A 21,775-nucleotide genomic window follows, 5' to 3' on the forward strand; every position below is an offset into this window, starting at 1 on the left:
GAATTGGAAAATGCAACATGTAGTAATTCTAAAATGTCTTGGATAATTTGATATTTGGCAATTGTTGTGCTCATGTCTAAGCTCTTGAATCATATAATTTGCACCCATTAATGAAGAAATACTTAGAGCTTGCTAATTTGGTTTGCATATTTGGTTTCTCTATAGTCTAGATAACATCTAGTATTGAGTTTTGAACAACAAGGAAGACGGTATGGAGTCTTATAATGTTTACAATATGTCTTTTATGTGAGTTTTGCTGTACCGTTCATCCTTGTGTTTGTTTCAAATAACCTTGCTAGCCTAAACCTTGTATCGAGAGGGAATACTTCTCATGCATCCCAAATACTTGAGCCAACCACTATGCCATTTGTGTCCACCATACCTACCTACTACATGGTATTTATCCGCCATTCCAAAGTAAATTGCTTGAGTGCTACCTTTAAAATTCCATCATTCACCTTTGCAATATATAGCTCATGGGACAAATAGCTTAAAAACTATTGTGGTATTGAATATGTACTTATGCACTTTATCTCTTATTAAGTTGCTTGTTGTGCGATAACCATGCTTCGGGGACGCCATCAACTATTCTTTGTTGAATATCATGTGAGTTGCTATGCATGTCCGTCTTGTCCGAAGTAAGAGAGATCTACCACCTTTATGGTTGGAGCATGCATATTGTTAGAGAAGAACTTTGGGCCGCTAACTAAAGCCATGATTCATGGTGGAAGTTTCAGTTTTGGACACATATCCTCAATCTCATATGAGAATAATAATTGTTGCCACATGCTTATGCATTAAAGAGGAGTCCATTATCTCGTTGTCCATGCTGTCCCGGTATGGATGTCTAAGTTGAGAATAATCAAAAGCGAGAAATCCAAAATGCGAGCTTTCTCCTTAGACCTTTGTACGAGGCGGCATGGAGGTACCCCATTGTGACACTTGGTTAAAACATGTGCATTGCAAAGATCCGGTAGTCCAAGCTAATTAGGACAAGGTGCGGGCACTATTAGTATACTATGCATGAGGCTTGCAACTTATAAGATATAATGTACATAACTCATATGCTCTATTACTACCGTTGACAAAATTGTTTCATGTTTTCAAAATAAAAGCTCTAGCACAAATATAGCAATCGATGCTTTCCTCTTTGAAGGACCATTCTTCTTTTTACTTTTATGTTGAGTCTGTTCACCTATCTCTCTCCACCTCAAGAAGCAAACACTTGTGTGAACTGTGCATTGATTCCTACATACTTGCATATTGTACTTGTTATATTACTCTATGTTGACAATTATCCATGAGATATACATGTTACAAGTTGAAAGCAACCGCTGAAACTTAATCTTCCTTTGTGTTGCTTCAATGCCTTTACTTTGATTTATTGCTTTATGAGTTAACTCTTATGCAAGACTTATTAATACTTGTCTTGAAGTACTATTCATGAAAAGTCTTTGCTTCATGATTCACTTGTTTACTCATGTCATTACCATTGTTTTGATCGCTGCATCCACTACATATGTTTACAAATAGTATGATCAAGGTTATGATGGCATATCACTTCAGAAATTATCTTTGTTATCGTTTTACACCGCTCGGGACGAGCGAGAACTAAGCTTGGGGATGCTTGATACGTCTCCGACGTATCGATAATTTCTTATGTTCTATGCCATATTATTGATGATACCTACATGTTTTATGCACACTTTATGTCATATTCGTGCATTTTACGGAACTAACCTATTAACAAGATGCCGAAGTGCCAGTTCTCGTTTTCTGCTGTTTTTGGTTTCAGAAATCCTAGTAACGAAATATTCTCGGAATTGGACGAAACGAAGACCCAGGGGCCTATTTTACCACGAACCTTCCAGAAGACCGAAGAGCATACGAAGTGGGGCCACGAGGTGGCGACACCACATGGCGGCGCAGCCAAGGGGGGGCCCGCGCCGCCCTGTGGTGTGGGCCCCTCGTCAGCCCCCCGACTCGCCCTTCCGCCTACTTAAAGCCTCCGTCGCGAAACCCCCGATGCGAAAAACCACGATACGGAAAACCTTACCGAGACGCCGCCGCCGCCGATCCCATCTCGGGGGATTCCGGAGATCTCCTCCGGCACCCTGCCGGAGAGGGGATTCATCTCCCGGAGGACTCTACACCGCCATGGTCGCCTCCGGAGTGATGAGTGAGTAGTTCACCCCTGGACTATGGGTCCATAGCGGTAGCTAGATGGTTGTCTTCTCCTCATTGTGCTTCATTGTTGGATCTTGTGAGCTGCCTAACATGATCAAGATCATCTATCCGTAATACTCTATGTTGTGTTTGTCGGGATCCGATGGATAGAGAATACCATGTTATGTTAATTATCAAGTTATTACATATGTGTTGTTTATGATCTTGCATGCTCTCCGTTACTAGTAGAGGCTCCGGCCAAGTTTTTTGCTTTTAACTCCAAGAGGGAGTATTTATGCTCGATAGTGGGTTCATGCCCGCATTGACACCTGGGACGGTGACAGAAAGTTCTAAGGTTGTGTTGTGCTTGTTGCCACTAGGGATAAAACATTGGCGCTATGTCCGAGGATGTAGTTGTTGATTACATTACGCACCATACTTAATGCAATTGTCTGTTGCTTTGCAACTTAATACTGGAAGGGGTTCGGACGATAACCTGAAGGTGGACTTTTTATGCATAGATGCAGTTGGATGGCGGTCTATGTACTTTGTCGTAATGCCCAATTAAATCTCACTATACTTATCATATCATGTATGTGCATTGTTATGCCCTCTCTATTTGTCAATTGCCCGACTGTAATTTGTTCACCTAACATGCTTTTATCTTATGGGAGAGACACCTCTAGTGAACTGTGGACCCCGGTCCATTCTTTTAATACTGAAATACAAATCTGCTGCAATACTTGTTTTACTGTTTTCTCTGCAAACAATCATCTTCCACACAATTCGGTTAATCCTTTGTTACAGACAAGCCGGTGAGATTGACAACCTCACTGTTTCGTTGGGACAAAGTACTTTGGTTGTGTTGTGCGGATTCCACGTTGGCGCCGGAATCTCCGGTGTTGCGCCGCACTACATCCCGCCGCCATCAACCTTCAACGTGCTTCTTGACTCCTACTGGTTCGATTAAACCTTGGTTTCTTACTGAGGGAAACTTGCCGCTGTGCGCATCACACCTTCCTCTTGGGGTTCCCAACGGACGTGTCAACTACACGCATCAATGGACTTTTATTTTAGGGAAAGAGATGCGCTGGTGAATTCGTCGGCTAGCAAGCGAAGGAAAGACGATATTTACCCAGGTTCAGGTCTCCAGAGGGTAAAACCCTACTTCATGCTTGTCTGATCTTGATTGCTTGATGCAGATTACAATGTCGTCGAGATTGGCTATAGGGATGCTTGTGTATGTGTAGTTCAAGGGTCCTCCCCGATGGTCCCTCCTAGTCCTTCTAGAGGCTAGATCTTAGGTACCATGTCGGGTCGGTTACAAGGTAAATAAGAACTCTAGGGTTTTATAATCTTAGGAGGGTCACGATTACCATTTCCTAGTTTTACAAACAAAGGAAGGTAAGCTTTGTTTCAGAATGTATGGTTCATACACTCTGGAACAAAAATTTCCATTCCGTTTACTACAACTAGTTCTAATTTAATAAAAGTTGTATGTTTCTAGTGATAGAGGGGCGATAATGACAACACATATTCAGCTAGCTACACTGATCGTAGTTATCGCTTGGTGGTCCAAAGACTTATTTATAATTTTTATTAGTACTTTTGATGTTTTTTTAGTGCTGTTGATAATTATAGATCTGCGGTCGTTTCCGCAAAGAAAGAAAAAACTGGGTACATCCTGAAGCAACCAAAATTTGAAGCAACTGGTGTACTTCTGTCCAAAAACATATCTAGTGATCCATGTCGTTTCAAGGGACGATTGTTTCTCAAGTTAGCGGATAAAAATACCCAGCTTGTGAGCGCGTGGGATCACCATCAGAGAACATATCTAGCAATACTACTGTACCGTGGTTTGGGAGTTGTTCGTACATAAATCGCACACATCATCATTGTTGCTGCATTTATTCAGGTACATACCGGTCTAGATACATCGATCGGGTAGCTAGACAGGGTGCTGGAGTACTGCTACTACAGCTGCAGCAACGACACGGATTCAGAAACAGGCAAACACCCACACATCAACACATGCGGCCGGCCAGTGGCGCGCTGTGCTAGCTCTCGTCTCGTCTCGACGGATCACGTCGACTTAGCAGGATGGGATGGGCACCTTGCAGGCGGCCATGACCTTCTTGCCGTTGGCGGAGTCGACGTACTGCTTCAGGTTGGGGTCGCGCGCGTATTGGCACATGCACGGCTGCTGGGCCTTCAACCTGCTGCAGCACGCCGCGCTGGGCGCCGCGTTCCCGACGATGGCGCCCGCGCACGGCGTCAGCTGCATCGCGTTGCACGTCGCCGCCTGCGCGCCCGCCGGCGCCACCATCAGCACCACCACCGCCCAGACGGCCAGGAAGGCTAGCAGGAGCTGAACCGGCTTCATGTCGCCCCTCCCTGAAACTTTGACAGAAAAGAACACTAACGACCGACTAGCTAGTGGTGGTTTGTAGGATGCTGGCTTCAGATGGTGTGAGTGTTTGGACTGAGATGAGCGGTATTTATAGGCTTTCGATGAATGGGGTGCCAATGTAGCATTGTGAGCTCAGTGCAAGTGTACACATGGCCATCGCTAGTGCAATACAAGTGTGACCACTTGGCAAGAGCGCATTGCGTTTATGGAAGACATGATGATGAGCAGAAATGGTCCGCGCACTGCAATGCCACTCAGCAGTGCCAATTTTAGTCGCGCTGAAAGCAACTCAACTAGCACAACAAAGCTTCGCGCACTAGCTCTGCAACACACTGCAAGTGTCACACGTACATAACAACCCCAGCAGAAAGCAGGTTATTAGGTGGAGTGCCCGTGATAAGGTTTTGTTAAGTTAGGCTGCCGGTGGTGTGATTATAGCAGATTGTTAAGCTGGTTAAAGAACAGCGAAAAGGTTGAGTTACTTTGGTAGTTTTGGTTACTCTGCAAAGCCAAGGAACATAAAACATCTGGCTAGTATGATAACCCCAGGTGGTCTGGTTGCGCACTTGCATGCCTTGCCACTGAGTTAGAACTCAGTTCTCAAACATCTGGTAAAGAAGAGTTCAGTGTAAGAGTAAAAAGTGAAGTGATTAGTGATAGTAGAGTTTCAGGGTTTGGCATGTCCACCTCAGTGTTATGCTAAGTTGAGGACAAGCTTAAAGAAACTATACTTAAAAATTAGTGGTCCTTTTTTTGCGAGAAAAATATGTAATTCGAACTGGCTTGTGCTCAGTGTATTATTTGTGATGAGGAGATATACGTGTTCAGAATGCTATAGAAAGAAAGTTTAAAGCGTGACTCACCAAGTGCTCCATTCTATTAAGCCAACAACCTGTCGGTAGTGGGGATGGCACTTCCTCAGCTCCTCTTATTAGGATCACATTCGGGGACACGTAGGCTAAGCAATGCTTTAACAGGTACTGTTGTTCTGAAACCATCCAGTCGTAGTGGTTATAACTCAAGAACAAAGATCAAACAAACTGAACTCTGAATCCAGTTAAGTAGAAATGCCCTGCCAGAGGCCAGGCCTGCATGAGAACCCTCTCGTCTAAGTTAAGTAGAAATGCTTTGACAGAGCTGCACCGATGACAGGTGTACAAATTAACAAGATGCAAATGCAAGATATTGACAAAAAAAAATGTTATCTGCCACTTCAAAATGAACAATAAAAAAACTGTGACTGTACGAGTGTGGCTTCAGGGCTCTAGCAAGGGATCTCATCGGTTCCTAGGAAACCTCTGTCGGAAGCAAATCTTGCCTCGGCATCCCCTCATTCCCCTGTGTCCTCTGCACGAAGCGATCCCTTCCTTCCCCGCCTAATTGTTCTAGCATCGATCAGAGTGCATATAAGATCAAGAACTTTTGTAACCTGCATGTCCAACATTAACCAGCCACCAGGGACCTGCAAAATACCAAATGAAGAGCAGCAAGATGTCAGGAGCCGTGGTTCCTCACGTCCGGAGCGACTCCGAGTCCGACGATGACCGCCGACCAGCGCCGGCGACGACGGTCCGGACGATCCGTAGGCAGCGATCGATCCACAGGCTCCTCGGCGGCAGGAAAGGTGCGGCATTCGAGCATCCCTTCTGAAAACTGCACACACTGTCACCGTGAAGTCTGAACCGGTTCAATTGCATGCCCTGGTATCTGAACTTGTTTATTCCTGCCTTTGTTCGCAGTGGCGGACGTGCTGCTGTGGAGGAACAGGAACCTGTCGGCGGGGATCCTCGCCGGCGCCGCCGTGGTGTGGTTCCTCTTCGACGTGGCCGAGTACAACGCGGTGACGCTGCTCTGCCACGCCGTGCTCCTCGGGATGGTCCTCCTCTTCCTGTGGAACGTCGCCGCGCCGCTCGTCGACAGGTCGCGATCACCACATATACACTATCAAAAACATCGTAGTTTCGCGTCATGAAGGATTAGAGAATATCGAGCTGAAAATTTGTGGTTTTCCAGGGCTCCTCCACGTATCCCAGAGGTGATCGTCTCAGAGCACGCCTTCAGGGAAGCCGCTCTGACGGTGCACCGCAAGCTGGAGCACTCTGTGGCAGTGCTCTATGACATCGCGTGTGGGAGAGATCTCAAGAAGTTCCTCACGGTACGTGACAGCAGCAGCTATTTTGATGCTGTCATATTCAGCTTAGTGAACTTCTCCTAATTAAGTCCATTTTTCTTCTTCTGAAATGCAAGGTGGTTGGATCTCTGTGGGTGCTGGCCGTGATCGGAGACAACTGCAGCTTCACAACTCTGTTGTTCGTTGGTAAGTGCCACCGGAAATTTTTAAAATATAGAGATTAAAGACATGATCGACAACTTAACCTTTGTTTCTTGTCGAAAAGGGGGAAACAACTCCCCAGCCTTTGCATCGACGGATGCATATAACCTTTATTATATTATTATTGCATTGTTGAAACGTGTTCATAAAAGAGTACAACTTAAGGATCACATAGTGTTGATACAAAATCTCTTAAAAAAAAGTTGATAGAAATCGAGATTAAAGACATAATCAACAACTTAACATTGTACCCCCCCCCCCTCTCTTTCTCGCCCAGGATTTCTATGTGCTCTCACCATCCCGGCGTTGTACGAGAGGTACGAGACCGAGGTGGACCATCTGGTGGCCAAGGGCGGCGACGACCTCAAGAAGTTCTACAGGAAGGTGGACTCCAATGTGCTCAACAAGATACCAAGAGGCCCTGTCAAGAGAAGAGTTTACTAACTTGGGTGTGTGTACATTTCCTTCGGATGGAGTTTGGTAAACGGTTTGAGGGGGAATTGGACTCACTGTCCTCTTCAGTTTCAAGGTCGTGAGTATGCGTGTGGTTGTTGTTCAACTGTAAATGTGTGGAAGGTTGAAGTAACGAGAGTCGAGTAACGTTCTTGAGGTATATTACTTTTGTTTCTCTACATATAAGACATTTTGGGAGTTTCTAAGAGTTAAAATCAAACTCCTAGAACGTCTTATATTTGATAACGAAGAGAGCTTTTGAGGTGCGTGGCTTTATCTCTCTTCTTTTTATGAAAAGAAGCTCAAGCAAAAGAACAATAGCTAGATAAAATGTGTATGGATGCTGCCATATGCTTAGGATGCGATCACCACCGTCGTTAAGGAATCCTCCTGACCTCCTTCTCCTCTAGCCGCCCATAGACCAATTTTGCCTCCTCTCCTATTGTGCAAATGCCACCTCCCCGATATCCGATCATCCATCGCAACTGGCTGTCCAATAGGGCTTTTCTCAACCGTATTGTGGTCACCAATCGTCATCTCATATTATATCAGATAACAACCTTTTTTTGTTAAAAAATAAGGCGGTACCACTATATATCTATTAATTAAGACATAAAGATATGGTGCTTACAATATGTACTAGTCTAATGTGTTTATAAGCAGCGCATGTAGGCCCAAAACCTATCCCACTAGCAACACATGTACTGACCGGTTTATTAAAATGTGAAATGTCTTTGAAAACAGTAGAGAAGACCTATCAATAGGTAAGCCTTTGCCTTTAGATGCACATGTTCCTTAGATCCTTTCCTTACAATCGTCCCGACAAACATAATTTTCTGCTCATGGTTCTCTTCTCCTACTTAGAGGGGCGAGCATGGAGTAACACGTTCCATACTCCCCAGTTGGCGCAAAATCGAACATCCTATGTGGAAGGATGGTTCTTGACTCCTTGCATATGTGGTGGGTTGCCGCCTCGAGTCATACAAAGTTGGCATGAAGGTTCATGGGGCTAGCCACGAATGACCAACCCGTGCTGCTATGAGAACGTGTTTGTGTATACATGGATCTAGGAGAAGTTTTTTGCATTTTAGAGCCACAACCGTTTCACTAAAATATTTTTGGTTTGAACTTTATATGGCATCCCATGAATTGGTTCTTGTAGGCTAAACTTGCAGAGTAACCCCATTGCCAATCCACATTCATGAACACGCGTCTGCCATGTCAGAAACAAATGACACCCTATTCAACATCTCCCAAAGGTCCACAAATTCCAATAGTTGTGTAGGGTAGTTCATTTGTGTAGTCAACTTAATCAAGGTGTTGTTCAACACATCCTTTACCACATCTATGTTTTCATGTGGCAATATTGAACAAACTCAGGGCCACAAAATGGAGCTATCCATTAATCATCTATTTGCTAAATTAGAAGGGACGTGTTCAACCATGACACTACTCTATCTTGGTGGATGCACAAAGAGGATCATATCATTATTGTCACAAAAAGTGGGAGTTATGAGCCTATCTATGCATGGCCACCGAGGATTGTTCCGTGGGAAGCATGGCTAGGGAAGGTGAAGCGCCCTCCCAAATCGATCTCTCAAAGTCAGGAATGCCAAGACCAACCAATTATTTTGGGGTTTTACAAGGTTTTGAAATTAACCAGACCAAGTAGTGTTCCACCTCCTATCAAAACATCGTTGTCCCCCTTCCATGTTAGTATACGTGAGATGCGATCAAGCCTATCGTTGAATAATTTAATTAGGCATTTAAATGATTGGAAATATCGTAGGTTCGCCGCGGTTGACAAGACTGCTAGAGTTAGGACATATCCCAATGGGGTTTTTCCATTCCATCTATCCCACAACCTTATGCAACTCATGAGATGTTGAAAGTCCACCTTCCTAAGACATCTAAAATTTATCGGTAGGCCCACATAATGTCTTGGGAATTGTAGAAGACATTCATAATGTTGGCAAGATCAATGTCCTCATATCTAATCATGAATTACTCCGGTTTCACCCAGTTCGGAGTGAGGACACCCAAAAGACCAGGATGGTGAATTAAAAGGCATGCAACCCCCCTTCCCCTCCCCGACTAGGTTACCATAGATGCCAAGATTATATGCGTAGACATAAACACAGGAATGCGACACTTGATAAGTAAGTTGTTTGTGTCATCCTCTTTGGCAATGAGGTTGAAGTCCACACGAAAGGATCCACTCTTTATTCATGGATGTTTAACTCCTCCACCAACCCTTGCTCATTCCCTCAATCCCATCACATCTCATCCATTATGCTTTCTTCCTCTTCTCCTTTTTCACTCTTCTCGTTGCGTCTTCTTTCTTCCCACACATCAAATGTCAAGGTCTTCCTCCTCATTCGTATCAAACGACGACTAAGCATTCACTCTCTACAACTACGGACGCAATTCAAAACATGTATTTCTTGAAGGGATATTCTTTTTTGCGGGTAACTCGATTCGAAATTCAACATACTGGTATTTCAAAAGTAAGAAAAAGAAATGAGAACTAATTCATCTGACATGTCGGGACACATGTGATATTTTTTTAGGGACACATGGGATGGATATTTGGTGCTCCTGGGCACTAGTGCTCCTGCTATTTTAGAAAAAATAAAAATCATATTTATGTGTTTCAAAAAAATTAGAGAAAAAAAATCATGGTGTAGCCAATGAATTGTCTCATAAACGTGCAAAATTTAAATTTCAAATACAAAAAATTCTGAGCTACACAAAAATAACAAATGTGTGGATTTAGGTGTGCATATTTCAAATCTCCAAATTTTAACAGATTTTGTATTTTTTGTGTAGTCTACAATATAAACAATTTCATATTAAAATTTTACACGCTTGTAGGTTACGTTTTGTCTAGATTTATTTTCAGATTTTTTAAAAAATAAATATGTATGATTTTCGAATTTTTTAAACGGCAGGAGCACTGGTGCCTATGAGATAAAGACACTTTTCGAGACATATAGGAATTCCAAGCATATAAGATTTCTAAAGAAAAACAATCCAAACCGAGAACTCTCGCTCTTCACCTTGTCTTCTTCTTCCCACTCGCCGCCCGCCTTGTGCACACTCCGATCGAGTCAAATCGTCTCCGCCCACCAAAATCCAATCCCCAGTCCCGTCTACCCCGTCCGCCAAACCCTAGCCGGCAGCTGGAGTCGGCGCCGGAGATTCCCAGCCGCCGGGCGAGATGGATTTGGATCTGTGGATCGTCAAGGTCAAAGAGGGGCAGCACCTCGCCGAGCACGAGCTCCAGTCCCTCTGCGAATACGTACGATACTCTCTACCCTCGCGATTGCCCCCCTCGCCTCTCCTCTAGGGTCTGGCCTAGGTCGTCCCGGAGTTCCCAGTGCTGCGCGCCTCGGTGTTGTTCAGTGAGCTGAGCTGGTGGCGCACCGCGAATTTGGGGGGAAGGAGGGTGGGAATAGTTGCATTTGCGGATTGATTTGGGTGTGCAGCTGTGGATAAATATGTAACCTGTGATGAAACCATTCAGGTGAAGGAGATCCTCATCGAGGAGTCCAACGTGCAGCCGGTCAACAGCCCCGTGACGGTGTGCGGCGACATCCACGGCCAGTTCCACGACCTCATGAAGCTCTTCGCCACCGGAGGCCATGTCCCCGAGACCAACTACATATTTATGGTCTCTGCCTCTGCTGGTGGTTTCGTGTCTTTGGGTTGGTTGGTTGTGGCCTCTCCCTGATTTCCTGAGCTGAGTCTGTATTGGCTTTCTTGCAGGGTGACTTTGTGGATCGCGGGTTCAACAGCCTTGAGGTCTTCACCATTCTTTTGCTCCTGAAAGCGAGGTATGGCGTTGAATGTCTGCTGGGCCTAGCTGATGCTATAAAGTTTGGGCATGTTGCAGATTAAGTGCTGATGCATTTTCCGCTCTGTTTCCTTGCTGTAACCAGTTAAATGATTAAGATATTGTCTGCTGAGTTGTGATTTATGCTTACTGAATTTTCTTGCACATATGTTGATTGAATTAATTGATGGAAAACGTTGTTTTAGCTTGTTGCTGGCTGTAATTCAGTATACCATAGTCAGTAATTCAGTGATTGATAGTTCATATGTAACACTACCAGAAGGGTTGTCTCTATAACTGTTAGCCACGTAAGTGAAGTTAGAACATCCAGGTGACTATACTTGACAGTTGACACTCCTTCGCTGTAGAACAGAACCATCGATTCATGCTTAATAAATTGCCCCAGCAGTAACATATTGCTGGCTCTATGGTGAAACAACTGTTATTACCGAATACTCTATTCAAATCCAGATTGTTTTGCTTTGTGCTCACAGACTTAATTTCAATTACCTCTGTATCAGGATGAATTTTTAAGTATATTTATTGAATTTCATGCCTGTCATAGGTATCCTGGCCACATAACTCTTCTGCGTGGAAACCATGAAAGCAGACAGTTGACGCAGGTATACTCCTATACTAATACACAAATACTATTATCTTAGTTTCTAGTTTGTCTCGTGTGCTTCCTTTCTAATAGAACTAGAATCTCACTTATACTATCTGCATTGAAGGTTTATACAGGTTAACCTATACTGTTGCAACTAAACCAATCCTATCATACATGTAACCTAATAGCTTTTTATTTTCTTAGGTGTATGGTTTTTATGATGAGTGTCAGAGGAAGTATGGGAATGCAAACGCATGGCGGTATTGCACTGATGTTTTTGATTACCTTACTCTTTCGGCAATCATTAATGGCTCGGTAAGTTACTTTGGTCAAAGAAGCAAATGGCAACTTCATATGATGCCAAGTCATACTTAGTGACATGTTGAATTGTCAGGTCCTCTGTGTTCATGGTGGCCTTTCACCTGATGTACGGACGATTGATCAGGTTAGGGAGTTGCTTTACTTTTGGCTATACACCATGCTGGTGAAATCATAATTTAAGATATAGTTATTCACATTTTCCTGTGCCAAATTAATTCTTTGTACTGGCTTTATTCAATGTCCCTTTGAGTAGCTTTCTATGTTGTTTGAAGGGTGTACTAAACTACTAATCAGTAGCATCATCAGAAAATATGGCTCTTAGTAGTGTACTGTAATATTCTGCCAGTTGTCTTCATGGACTGTCTTCCTGTTGTGGGCTTAGATCCACAACAGGTAACTACTGAGAAGAAGATAGCCAGACAGTGACTGCGAGGGATTGGGTAGATATAGGTTGAGAAGAGAGAATAATCAGGGATTGGGCAGAATAGTCCCAGCCAGGTCGTGCCTTCCACCTGCCAACTCTCTAGGAATTTATGGGTGCGAGATACGTTTGTTTGGGCTGTGCTGGAGCTGCATTTGTCCTTGGAGGCGTCTAGAATTGGTTGTGGCGTGGCCCTGTTGCTCCGAGTCTCGACACCTCGCCATTCATGGCTGGAGGCTAGGCTAGGCGAAGCCCTTTGGTGTTGCGTTTTGAAGTTAGAGGCACCTCCTCACCTAGTTGTAGTCGCTTGGTGAGGACGGTCATGTGTGTGCGTGTGTTTGTGTGTGTGCCCCTCCTCTCTGGAGGTTGCCCGAATTTGCGTTTTCTCGAAAAAAAAAAAGATTAGATTGATTGTTCTTGCTTGTCTTAATCATAGATACATGACATCCTTATAGTTATGCTTAGACCCTTGACCTCTCCTAATACGATTGGACTTATTAGACCTTTCCTTATACAAGTGGACTCTTTCTTAATCATATACCTTCCTAAAAGACTCTCCTTCTTTCTGCTGCAAGTCCGTGCCAACCAGGTGAGCATCTCCTTCTGCAATACAGACATCCTGATGACATGGTCTTCTTGTTGTTCGGCCGGCTGTAATGGAACTAGTGCTGCTTACACATCTCTCAGACAAGCAGCTGGTCCTCAAGCTGCAGGGTGGTGTTCATGGCTGCAGTGCTAGATTACCCCATGTTATGAGAGATTGTATTGTGTCACAAAATAATTACTTCAAAAAAATATTTCTTGATAAGAGAAGGATCCTGATTTAATTCTGTCCCCTATCCAGAATCCAAATCCTGCTGAAAATGTGTACTTGGTGTCCTCGTGGATCAAATACATTGAAACATGCATACACTCAAATTGCTCCCAACCATAATCGTCTCCAGTTTGGATAAGAATTTCTTTGCCATGCAGTCTCCCTTCCGTTTCATGCTTGAATTCTCTTTTGGACATTTCAAGTACCCTTTCATCCCTCCAGGACCGATCACAAGTTGATGCTTCATGCTCTGCATAAAGGGAAAGGACACCCGATGCAGCCAAAAAGTACAGCCTAATTGATTTGTTGACCCAACATTATTGCCCAATTCAGAACAGGCCATCGAGTCAGCCCTCTGTGCTGTAGATAACAGCGGCGGCTTTGCTAGGGTTAGCACCTCCGGCACCCTTGCTCCTGTGCATAGCTTGCGCCATCTTGCACCTCCAGCTTAACCAAACTCTGAGACAGATGTGTATGGCACGCCTGCTGCACGCTCGTAGTTGAACTAGTGCTGATTTGATGTCATGTACTGACATCCACAACACTTCCGGTTATGTCATCTTTGGTGAACTCATTTCTCTTCTCGTGATAAAAACTAGACTTGTCATCCATAGGTGGAAAGCGGTAGTTTCGTGAAACTAATTATTGAGTACAACAGCCTGATTATGTGATATTGCTTTCTATATAGTGTGCCCAAGGAAGTTCCAAACCAAAAATTGGAGATCTCATTAATTGTTTTACAATTTCTTTGTTGTATCCAGATGCGGATAATTGATCGCAATTGCGAAATTCCTCATGAAGGACCTTTCTGTGATCTAATGTGGAGTGACCCAGAAGAGATAGAGACATGGGGTGTTAGTCCCCGTGGAGCAGGTTGGCTTTTTGGATCACGGGTGACAACAGAGGTATATTGATGTTTTTTAATTCTGTATTGTCTCTTATGATGTTTTCATCCAGTACTGACTGCCTGTTGTCCTAAATTCCTAATGCAGTTCAACCATGTTAACAATCTTGAGTTAGTTTGCCGGGCTCATCAACTAGTCCAGGAAGGCCTAAAATACATGTTCCAAGACAAGGGTCTTGTAACTGTGAGCTCTCAGTTTTCATATCTCAGACTTGTTCTTGAACTTGTAACCAGTTCCAGGTGCTCATTTTAATTTATTTTCCAGGTGTGGTCTGCACCTAATTATTGTTACAGATGTGGCAACGTTGCTTCTATACTGAGCTTCGGCGAAAATATGGTAGGTCATTCGATATTTCTATGTCTTATGGACTTCATTTTGTCTAGTTCAGATACTATCTTCAACCTGCAATAATCTGCTAGAGATATTTCATTTGCCTTCAAAACTTCAAAGAAATTGTTCCTGCTCAGGCTTTGATGTGGAAACTTTTTACGGCTAATATCAGTGAGATGTACAGTAGCAATTCAATTGTTTTGTATATGAACTTAGGAGATCCTAATGGCGTAGCCAGGTAGAGAAAGCTTGGCAACTTAGTTTTGTACCTATTCTGGTCCTGGTTACTACGTAGTACATAGTAGTGTTGTAGTGCAATTCACAACAGTTGATGTTATGATTGATGGAAGTCACTTTTGTGTACTCTTGACAAACTAACAGTAATGATAATCTGGAAAAGAAATTAGTGCTGGGTAAACAAATGAATGACATGAGAAAAATAAATAAACCATTGGGCTACCAGCTTCCAAGCTGTGCACTTGGCAACAAATGAGAAATAAAATACTCCCTCCGATTCATATTAATTGACTTCAATATGGATGTATCTAGACACATTTTAGTTCTAGATACATCCATATTAGAGTCAATTAATATGAACCGGAGGGAGTAATAAAAATTTGCAATGACCTTCATTCAATTCCCGTGTGTTACTGTAGCTGATGTGTTAGTCTGTGCATACCATAATTTCACTTATCTCCTGAAAAATGGGGATTGGTTATGTTATTTTTTATATTTCATAATTTCATTCTGCTGTATTTTTACTCCAATGGCAGGAAAGAGAGGTCAAGTTCTTCACAGAGACTGACGAGAACAACCAAATGCGAGGGCCTAGGACCTCAGTCCCGTATTTTCTTTGACCTCTTTTGTACATTGTGTTTTGTGGTTTCTATTTTTCAGTGGCTAAAGATCAATCCAATAGGTGTGTTCATTGTTGTAGCTTCAGCTCATAGTGCAGTCTGATTATCTGATGCAATTGATGTCACTGGTTAATTTAACCCGCTGTAAGATAGATTATTGGGCCTGTAGCTGCCAATGCCACCTTTTTTTTCATCCCTTCATCACCTATCTGCCCCTAAGTTAGGTTCAATCTGCTGGAAGCCTGAACACATGGAGGAAGAGGAAGGTAAACTGAAAGAATACTAGAAACTGAAAGAAACACATGGAGGAAGAGGCAGGGTCATTGTGTGATTGTATCTTTCTCAGCATTCAGCTCAGGAACTCTGTTGATGTAGTTAAATTTTGTGATGAATGGCGAACATTCTGAGTTCTGTGACGCTGTTCTGTTTCTGTGGGATGAAGCATAATACTCATTCAGTAAAATGGTTGAAGGTGCTCTTTTCGTTCATACTGAATCTGATAGTGGGGCAGGGCTTGGCAATGCAAATTCTTTGGAACGTAAGTAAGACCAAACTGAAAGGTATCTAACTGAGACGAATTTCCCTAGTTCACGCTTTTTCTTTGCAAAATCTTCTGGAAGCCTAGAAGTATGACAAACTGCTAATTTGTCTGAAGCTGCTACATTTCCAAATGTAACCTAGATCTCTTCTCCTAATTTCGTTGTCCATGCAATGCACGCTGTCAGCAAAGTAAAAAAAAATCGCCGCAGCGACACTGTCGTCTGAGTGAACAAGAAATGCTTGGTGCTGTAGCGAGTTCCTCTAGACTTTGCCGGACAGAAAGGCTTGGAATCGCCATGCCTCTTTGTCACCACGTACCAGCACACCAACAAAGACGAAGTATTTAACCTGCCCACCATTGTTCCAAGCAAGAGAGTTTCATAGGAAGCTAGGAAAGTAGCAATGGAGAAAGCAAAAATAATGGAGCAACACTATGGAGGCAACGATTCAGTGTCGGTGGGAGACGGCATGAGCATCTTCGGCGGCCAGAGCATCGACGTGAGGCGACGGAGCAAGCTCAGGAGACGAGCTACACACAAGGTAAAAACTTGTTCTCGAAGACTTCATCTTGCCAAGCTCAGGAGTCAGGAGATTGACATCCATTGTTTCACATGCAGAATATTTCGTATGACGTCGTGGATGTGGCAAGAGTCAGCTTGGACTGGATGCACCCACGTCCGGTCACGCCGGAGAGGGAGATGGCCAAGAAGCTGGACGTCAAGCCGGCGAGGCCTCGCAGGCCGGAGCTCCAGGGAACGCGCGGCAGCGGCAGAAGGGCGATCGGCCTCGTTGTGGACGTCGAGGGGGCGCCCGGCGACGGCGCCATTACGCCACGGCAGAGCAGCGGTGGCGCGAGCTACGCCGACGTGATGCAGGAGCTGGACCGCGTCAGGAGGGAGCTCCGTGAGCTGCAGCGCGAGGTGAAGGCCGCGAGGGAGGCCGGGGGAGGCACACCGTTGGCGTTGGCGGCTGTGTCGGCGTCGCCGTCGTCCACCACGACGAGCTCCGGTTCGATCGTCGCTGGCAGCGTGAAGGAACGTGACGCCGGCGAAGCGCACGAGGTTCCTGCCGCGGCTGAGGTCGCCAGAGCCGGCAGGGAGACGGAGGAGGCCACGAGGCGCACGGCGCGCGCCATGGTGCCCCGGCAAGGCGCGGCCAGGGGCCGCGCGAGCGTGTCGAGCGAAGTCGAAGCGTGGCTCACCGCGGGGAGCTCCGAGTCCGAGTCGGACGAAGGACACGAGTACTCCTCTTCGTTGGGCTCGGTAGCCATGGCCGGGAGACACGGACACGACAGTTGGCCGCCGCTGCAGGCGGCGGAGGCCGAGCTGGACATGGCGCGGGCCGAGCTGGAGTCGTTCAAGGAGGAGAGCCAGAGCCTCCAGTTCACGGCGCCCATGCTGCGCGCGCGCGCGGAGATGGAGCGGATCGCCGAGGAGATGGGCCGGCTGGAGGGGCAGGAGAAGAAGGCCGGCGCGCAGGTGCGGCAGCTGGACGCCGTGCTGCGGGACGCCAAGTCCCGGCTGGCGGCCGTGACGGCCGCCGACGAGATGGCCGGCGAGATCCTGTCGGACCTGAAGGCGGCCTTGCGGCGGGTGGACGAGGAGACGGAGGCGGCGGAGAAGGAGATGGCGCTGACGGAGCTGGAGAACGGGTGCGCCGTTGCCGACGCGGAGAGCGTGGCTGCCGAGATCGCCGCGGCGGAGCAGAGGATCAGGGCGGCGGTCAGGGAGCTCGAAGGGGCGAGAGCGGGCGAGGCCGCCGAGACGTGGAAGCTCAGGCAAATCGTGGAGATGGAGAGGAGGGCACGGGCGTCCACGGTGTCGCAGAGGTCCGGGAACGTGACGATCCCGAGGTTCGAGTACGAGTACCTGGCCGGCCGTGCCGAGGTGGTCCGAGCGGTGGCCGACAAGAAGGTGGCGGCGGCGGAGGCGTGGGTGGAGGCGCGGCGGGCCGGCGAGAAGGAGATGATAATGCGGGCCGAGGCGATCGAGAGGGAGCTCGGAGAAGACGATGGTGTTGCCGTAGCTCAGGCTGTGAACGACGACGAGGAGCAGCAGAGGCCGCGTGAAGGGCTGCAGCGCGCCATGTCCAAGAGACCCGTGAGGGCGAACGGCTCATCGGCGGTGGCATCAAGGAGGAAGACGATGGCGGTGGTGCTATCCACTTCCTCGTCACCAATGCGTCGGAATCCACGAGCGCCGCCGTCGATCCGCGTCGAGAACAAGAAGATGAGGGTGCTGATACCAAACTACCTGAAGCTCATCAGCGGGAAATTTACAGGTCAGAAATGAGACGCATTACAGGAGATGCCATCAGGCCCAACAGAAGAACAAAAACGTCGTTTCTATATGCACATGTGTGCCTGTGTTTTTTTTACATCAACAATGTTTATATGCAGAGCAGCAGAGGGCTGTACAAGTACAACTACACGGAAGAACAAACATGACACACCTTTCAGACATGAATGCATACAAGTACTGTACCGGAACAAAAAGTATGTGGCCAAGGGAATCTCATGGCTTTGAGACGGCGATCTTGCAAATTGGGCAAGCGTTCTTCCGAGAGAGCCACTGCTTGATGCAGTGCACGTGGTAGCCGTGCCCACAGTTCAGCCTCCCTATTTCCTCGCTAGCTTCATACTCTTCCTGAAAATTGCAATGGAATACATGTTCATATTAGCTTGTCACAAGCACCGATGCCGATGCTCATGTGAGAAGACAAGCTGCCAAAACAGAGAGAGGAAGTTCATCGTACTTGACAAATGCTGCAGCTCCTCTCTGCTTCTGTCGAACAATGCTTGCGGTCGAACGCCGAGTGTTTGACCATCCTAAGGCCGCGAACGATCTCATCTTCACGCAGCCCTGTGCTCACATACCCAATCCTTTCCTCGAGAGCGAGGAGCTCCTGTCAAATGATGCAGTTGAGAGACAATATACACTCCCCTAAATAAACATGGCAATGCACAAATTAAAAACCTGTTGCACATGATGGACAGAGAAAGTGGTACCTCATAATTCATGTTATCAACGTCAAGGCGCCAATCCTGGTATTGATCATACATGCCCATTCTTCCCAACAATAGTCTCGTTCGGAACATCATTATCTGAATGTTGTAACAGACATCATGAGTTCATACATTTTGGAGAAAATGCATGCTGCGTATATTCAGTGACAGAAAAACTTGATCTAAAGAGCTCATGAGTGGCTGGCAGTAGTGAAATTAAATGGGCCATCAAATCCAACATCCAGAGTAGAGCAAATGAAAGTCCAGAACTTATTAGTACTCAATTTGGAGTGAAATTTTTCCAAAGAGCAAAATTCTAATGACATTTCTTTGAATCAGCATGGCTGCAGTTGCATTTATCTAATTTAACCTTTTATGAGCAGCAAACTAGCAAAAAAAAAAGTAACACATTTCTCTGAACAAGAACGACTTGGTATTATGGTGTATCTTAACACATTTCTCTGAACAAGAACCACTTGGTATATGGTGTATCTTAACACATTTCTCTGAACAAGAACCACTTGGTATTATGGTGTATCTTTTTTTTGCGGGAAGGTATTATGGTGTATCTTAACTGCCCGAAACCCAACTCATACACATGGAAGTTCAACGTATCATCAGATCCACTTGAACAAAGGACAGGGTGGCAGATTCTTATAATCCATGCTCTGAATTAAAATCCTTTGTTGAGCCTGCCCCATGCCAGAGGATCACGGTAAACAACAAAAATAACCGTGCATCCCAGCACTAGGTTAACCAAAAAAGAATCACCAACATGGCTGCTCAGTCCAGCAGAATGATTCAGTCAGCACCTGGTGTGTGTAACCAGCAAGGAAAGAGAAATCTGCATCGACACTCAAAGGGCATCCTGCCGCACCTAACGTATCTACCCAATGACCCGTATTCCATCATCACCTGCTCTCATGTCATGTGCCTCTCCCTCCCATGTCGTATCTGCTGCGTGCATGCGTGTCTTATAAACATAACTACACCAGCTAAGGGTAATAGACTATGTTGTACCAATCCTTGAGCTGCAGCCACTTCATTATTGAAGCTATCAAGCTTTTGTAGCTAACACAACTCAAGAGGATGGTGTACCATGTGAGTAGAGTAATTGACATGCAAACGAACAAATATGCCAAATCAGCATGGACCCCCTAAAACCACCTATGAAGGCTACTATAAGGTTTTATACCCAATCAGAAATATTCTTTTGGAGGACCAGCCAATCATGTATCAACTCAACAGTAATGTCAAGTAGGAGTGGTACTGTAATTTTGTCGATAAGGTCGTACGGAAAGTAATAATGCATGGAATGGAAGTTTGGAACAGATGGTGTATTGTACCTCTTCTTCGGTCCTGGCGTGGGAGTGGCTGAATCCAGTGATGTGGCGGTGGCGGCCTGAATGCAGGAGGTCGGCATCGTGGAACGGCATGTGGAAGCGTGGCGGCGAGTCCATGAACGACGAGGAGATGTGCTCCCGCATGGTCACCCTGCGAGCCCGGTGATCGGCAGCCCTCTGTAACCCAGCAATCAGAACGCACAAGTCAATTCGACAGAACACGAAGGAGATTCAGTTGGATTTCTGAAGAAAATTACTGGCAGAAATTCGCCAGTTAGAAGTTAGAAACAGAATCCCAGAAAAGCAGTTCAAATTTCAGCAGTTGCGGCGCAAGCTAGGAGAAATCTGCAGAACTGAATCCACCAGAGACAAGGAGAAGCGGGGCAGCCAATGAGTACCTCCCTGTGTCGCCTCTCCCCCTCGCCGCGGCGCCCCGCGCCCGCCGGCTGGTGCCGCGCCACGACGCAGTCCACCGAAGACGCCTCGGCGGCGAACGGTATCCCCGGCGTGCACGTGCACCACACGTCCCCGGCAACCCCTCCTCCGCCGCCGCCGCCACCTACCGCGGCCCTCGCGTTCCTCCGCTCCTTCCTCCGCCGCCGCCGGCTCCCCCGCCACTCCTCCTCCTCGGCCGAAGAGCGGACGGCCTCCACCGTCGACGCGGCGACCGGCGCGTGGGCCAGCGACGCGGCGGCCGACGTGCACCCGAGCCCGCGCAGGGCCGACGCCAGCCCCTGCTTGCTCCGCGCCTCCTCCGGCCGCGGCGACGGGGAGGAGGAAGAACCCTCGCCGCGCGCGAGGAGGACCCGCAGCGCCACCCGCCGCCGCTCCGCCGCGCCGTCGTGGGCCATTCGAACGGAGTTCCCTGCCGTCGGGCGCTCGTGCGCTTCTGCTTCGCGGTTGGTGGGAGGAGTTATTTCGGACGAGCAACTCAGACGATGAAATACAAGTCGTCTAACCGTCTGGATGGTTTGTGACCGTCGGATCCGGGTGGCGGCTCTAGATCGGACGGCCGTGGAATGGGCTCTGGAACGCTCATCGGTCTACGGATAGTCAAATAAACACACGCTGCTGATCCAAGGAAAATTCTTTGATAAAGACTTTCTTTCGCTAACCTAGAAAACGGCATGTTTTCAACGATGTTTTTTTGCTAAATGTTTTTGACAGGAATTTTTTTGAATAAAATGTTTAGTGGTGCATTTCTGCGTTGCAGATATAGAAAAATGATGTTACAATAATGTCATGATGATTTATGGTTCCTAGTTCTGCTTCTTCCCGCAAATCCGAATAGTGAAAGAGTATGAGAATTAAGCTACTCCCGCCGTTCACACCTCTTCGTAGAGCGAAAGGTATGGAGATTGGAGTAGTTCACATTCTGGGTTTAGTCAAAGTCAAACTTTGTAAAAATTTATTAAATATTCACGAAAATATATCAAC

The 21,775-nt window shown here is 46.2% G+C and overlaps 4 protein-coding genes across 4 annotated transcripts; 2 read left to right on the forward strand and 2 right to left on the reverse strand.

The window, feature by feature from the left end:
* Positions 1-4,038: 4,038 nt before the first annotated feature.
* LOC124649667 (non-specific lipid-transfer protein 2-like) lies at positions 4,039-4,652 on the reverse strand. Its single transcript, XM_047189261.1, has one exon. The coding sequence runs from the start codon at positions 4,547-4,549 to the stop codon at positions 4,259-4,261; it is 291 nt and encodes a 96-aa protein (XP_047045217.1). The 5' UTR covers positions 4,550-4,652; the 3' UTR covers positions 4,039-4,258.
* Positions 4,653-6,034: 1,382 nt separating this feature from the next.
* On the forward strand, positions 6,035-7,521 carry LOC124649668 (reticulon-like protein B9). Its single transcript, XM_047189262.1, has 5 exons — positions 6,035-6,200; positions 6,316-6,496; positions 6,590-6,731; positions 6,824-6,893; positions 7,186-7,521. The coding sequence occupies exons 1-5, from the start codon at positions 6,053-6,055 to the stop codon at positions 7,350-7,352; spliced, it is 708 nt and encodes a 235-aa protein (XP_047045218.1). The 5' UTR covers positions 6,035-6,052; the 3' UTR covers positions 7,353-7,521.
* A 2,876-nt stretch (positions 7,522-10,397) lies between these two features.
* LOC124707179 (phytochrome-associated serine/threonine-protein phosphatase-like) lies at positions 10,398-15,922 on the forward strand. Its single transcript, XM_047238838.1, has 10 exons — positions 10,398-10,662; positions 10,888-11,034; positions 11,130-11,197; positions 11,762-11,819; positions 12,008-12,118; positions 12,198-12,248; positions 14,121-14,264; positions 14,352-14,447; positions 14,529-14,600; positions 15,368-15,922. The coding sequence occupies exons 1-10, from the start codon at positions 10,582-10,584 to the stop codon at positions 15,449-15,451; spliced, it is 912 nt and encodes a 303-aa protein (XP_047094794.1). The 5' UTR covers positions 10,398-10,581; the 3' UTR covers positions 15,452-15,922.
* Positions 15,923-18,315: 2,393 nt separating this feature from the next.
* Positions 18,316-21,204, reverse strand: LOC124707180 (E3 ubiquitin-protein ligase MBR2-like). The gene is made up of 5 exons (XM_047238839.1): positions 20,737-21,204; positions 20,342-20,515; positions 18,999-19,094; positions 18,746-18,895; positions 18,316-18,636 (listed from the first exon to the last, which is right to left on the reverse strand). The coding sequence occupies exons 1-5, from the start codon at positions 21,187-21,189 to the stop codon at positions 18,505-18,507; spliced, it is 1,005 nt and encodes a 334-aa protein (XP_047094795.1). The 5' UTR covers positions 21,190-21,204; the 3' UTR covers positions 18,316-18,504.
* Between the last annotated feature and the right edge of the window lie 571 nt (positions 21,205-21,775).

The sequence above is a fragment of the Lolium rigidum genome, chromosome 4 (assembly GCF_022539505.1).
Source record: "Lolium rigidum isolate FL_2022 chromosome 4, APGP_CSIRO_Lrig_0.1, whole genome shotgun sequence".
In the NCBI taxonomy this organism is placed as follows: Eukaryota; Viridiplantae; Streptophyta; class Magnoliopsida; order Poales; family Poaceae; genus Lolium; species Lolium rigidum.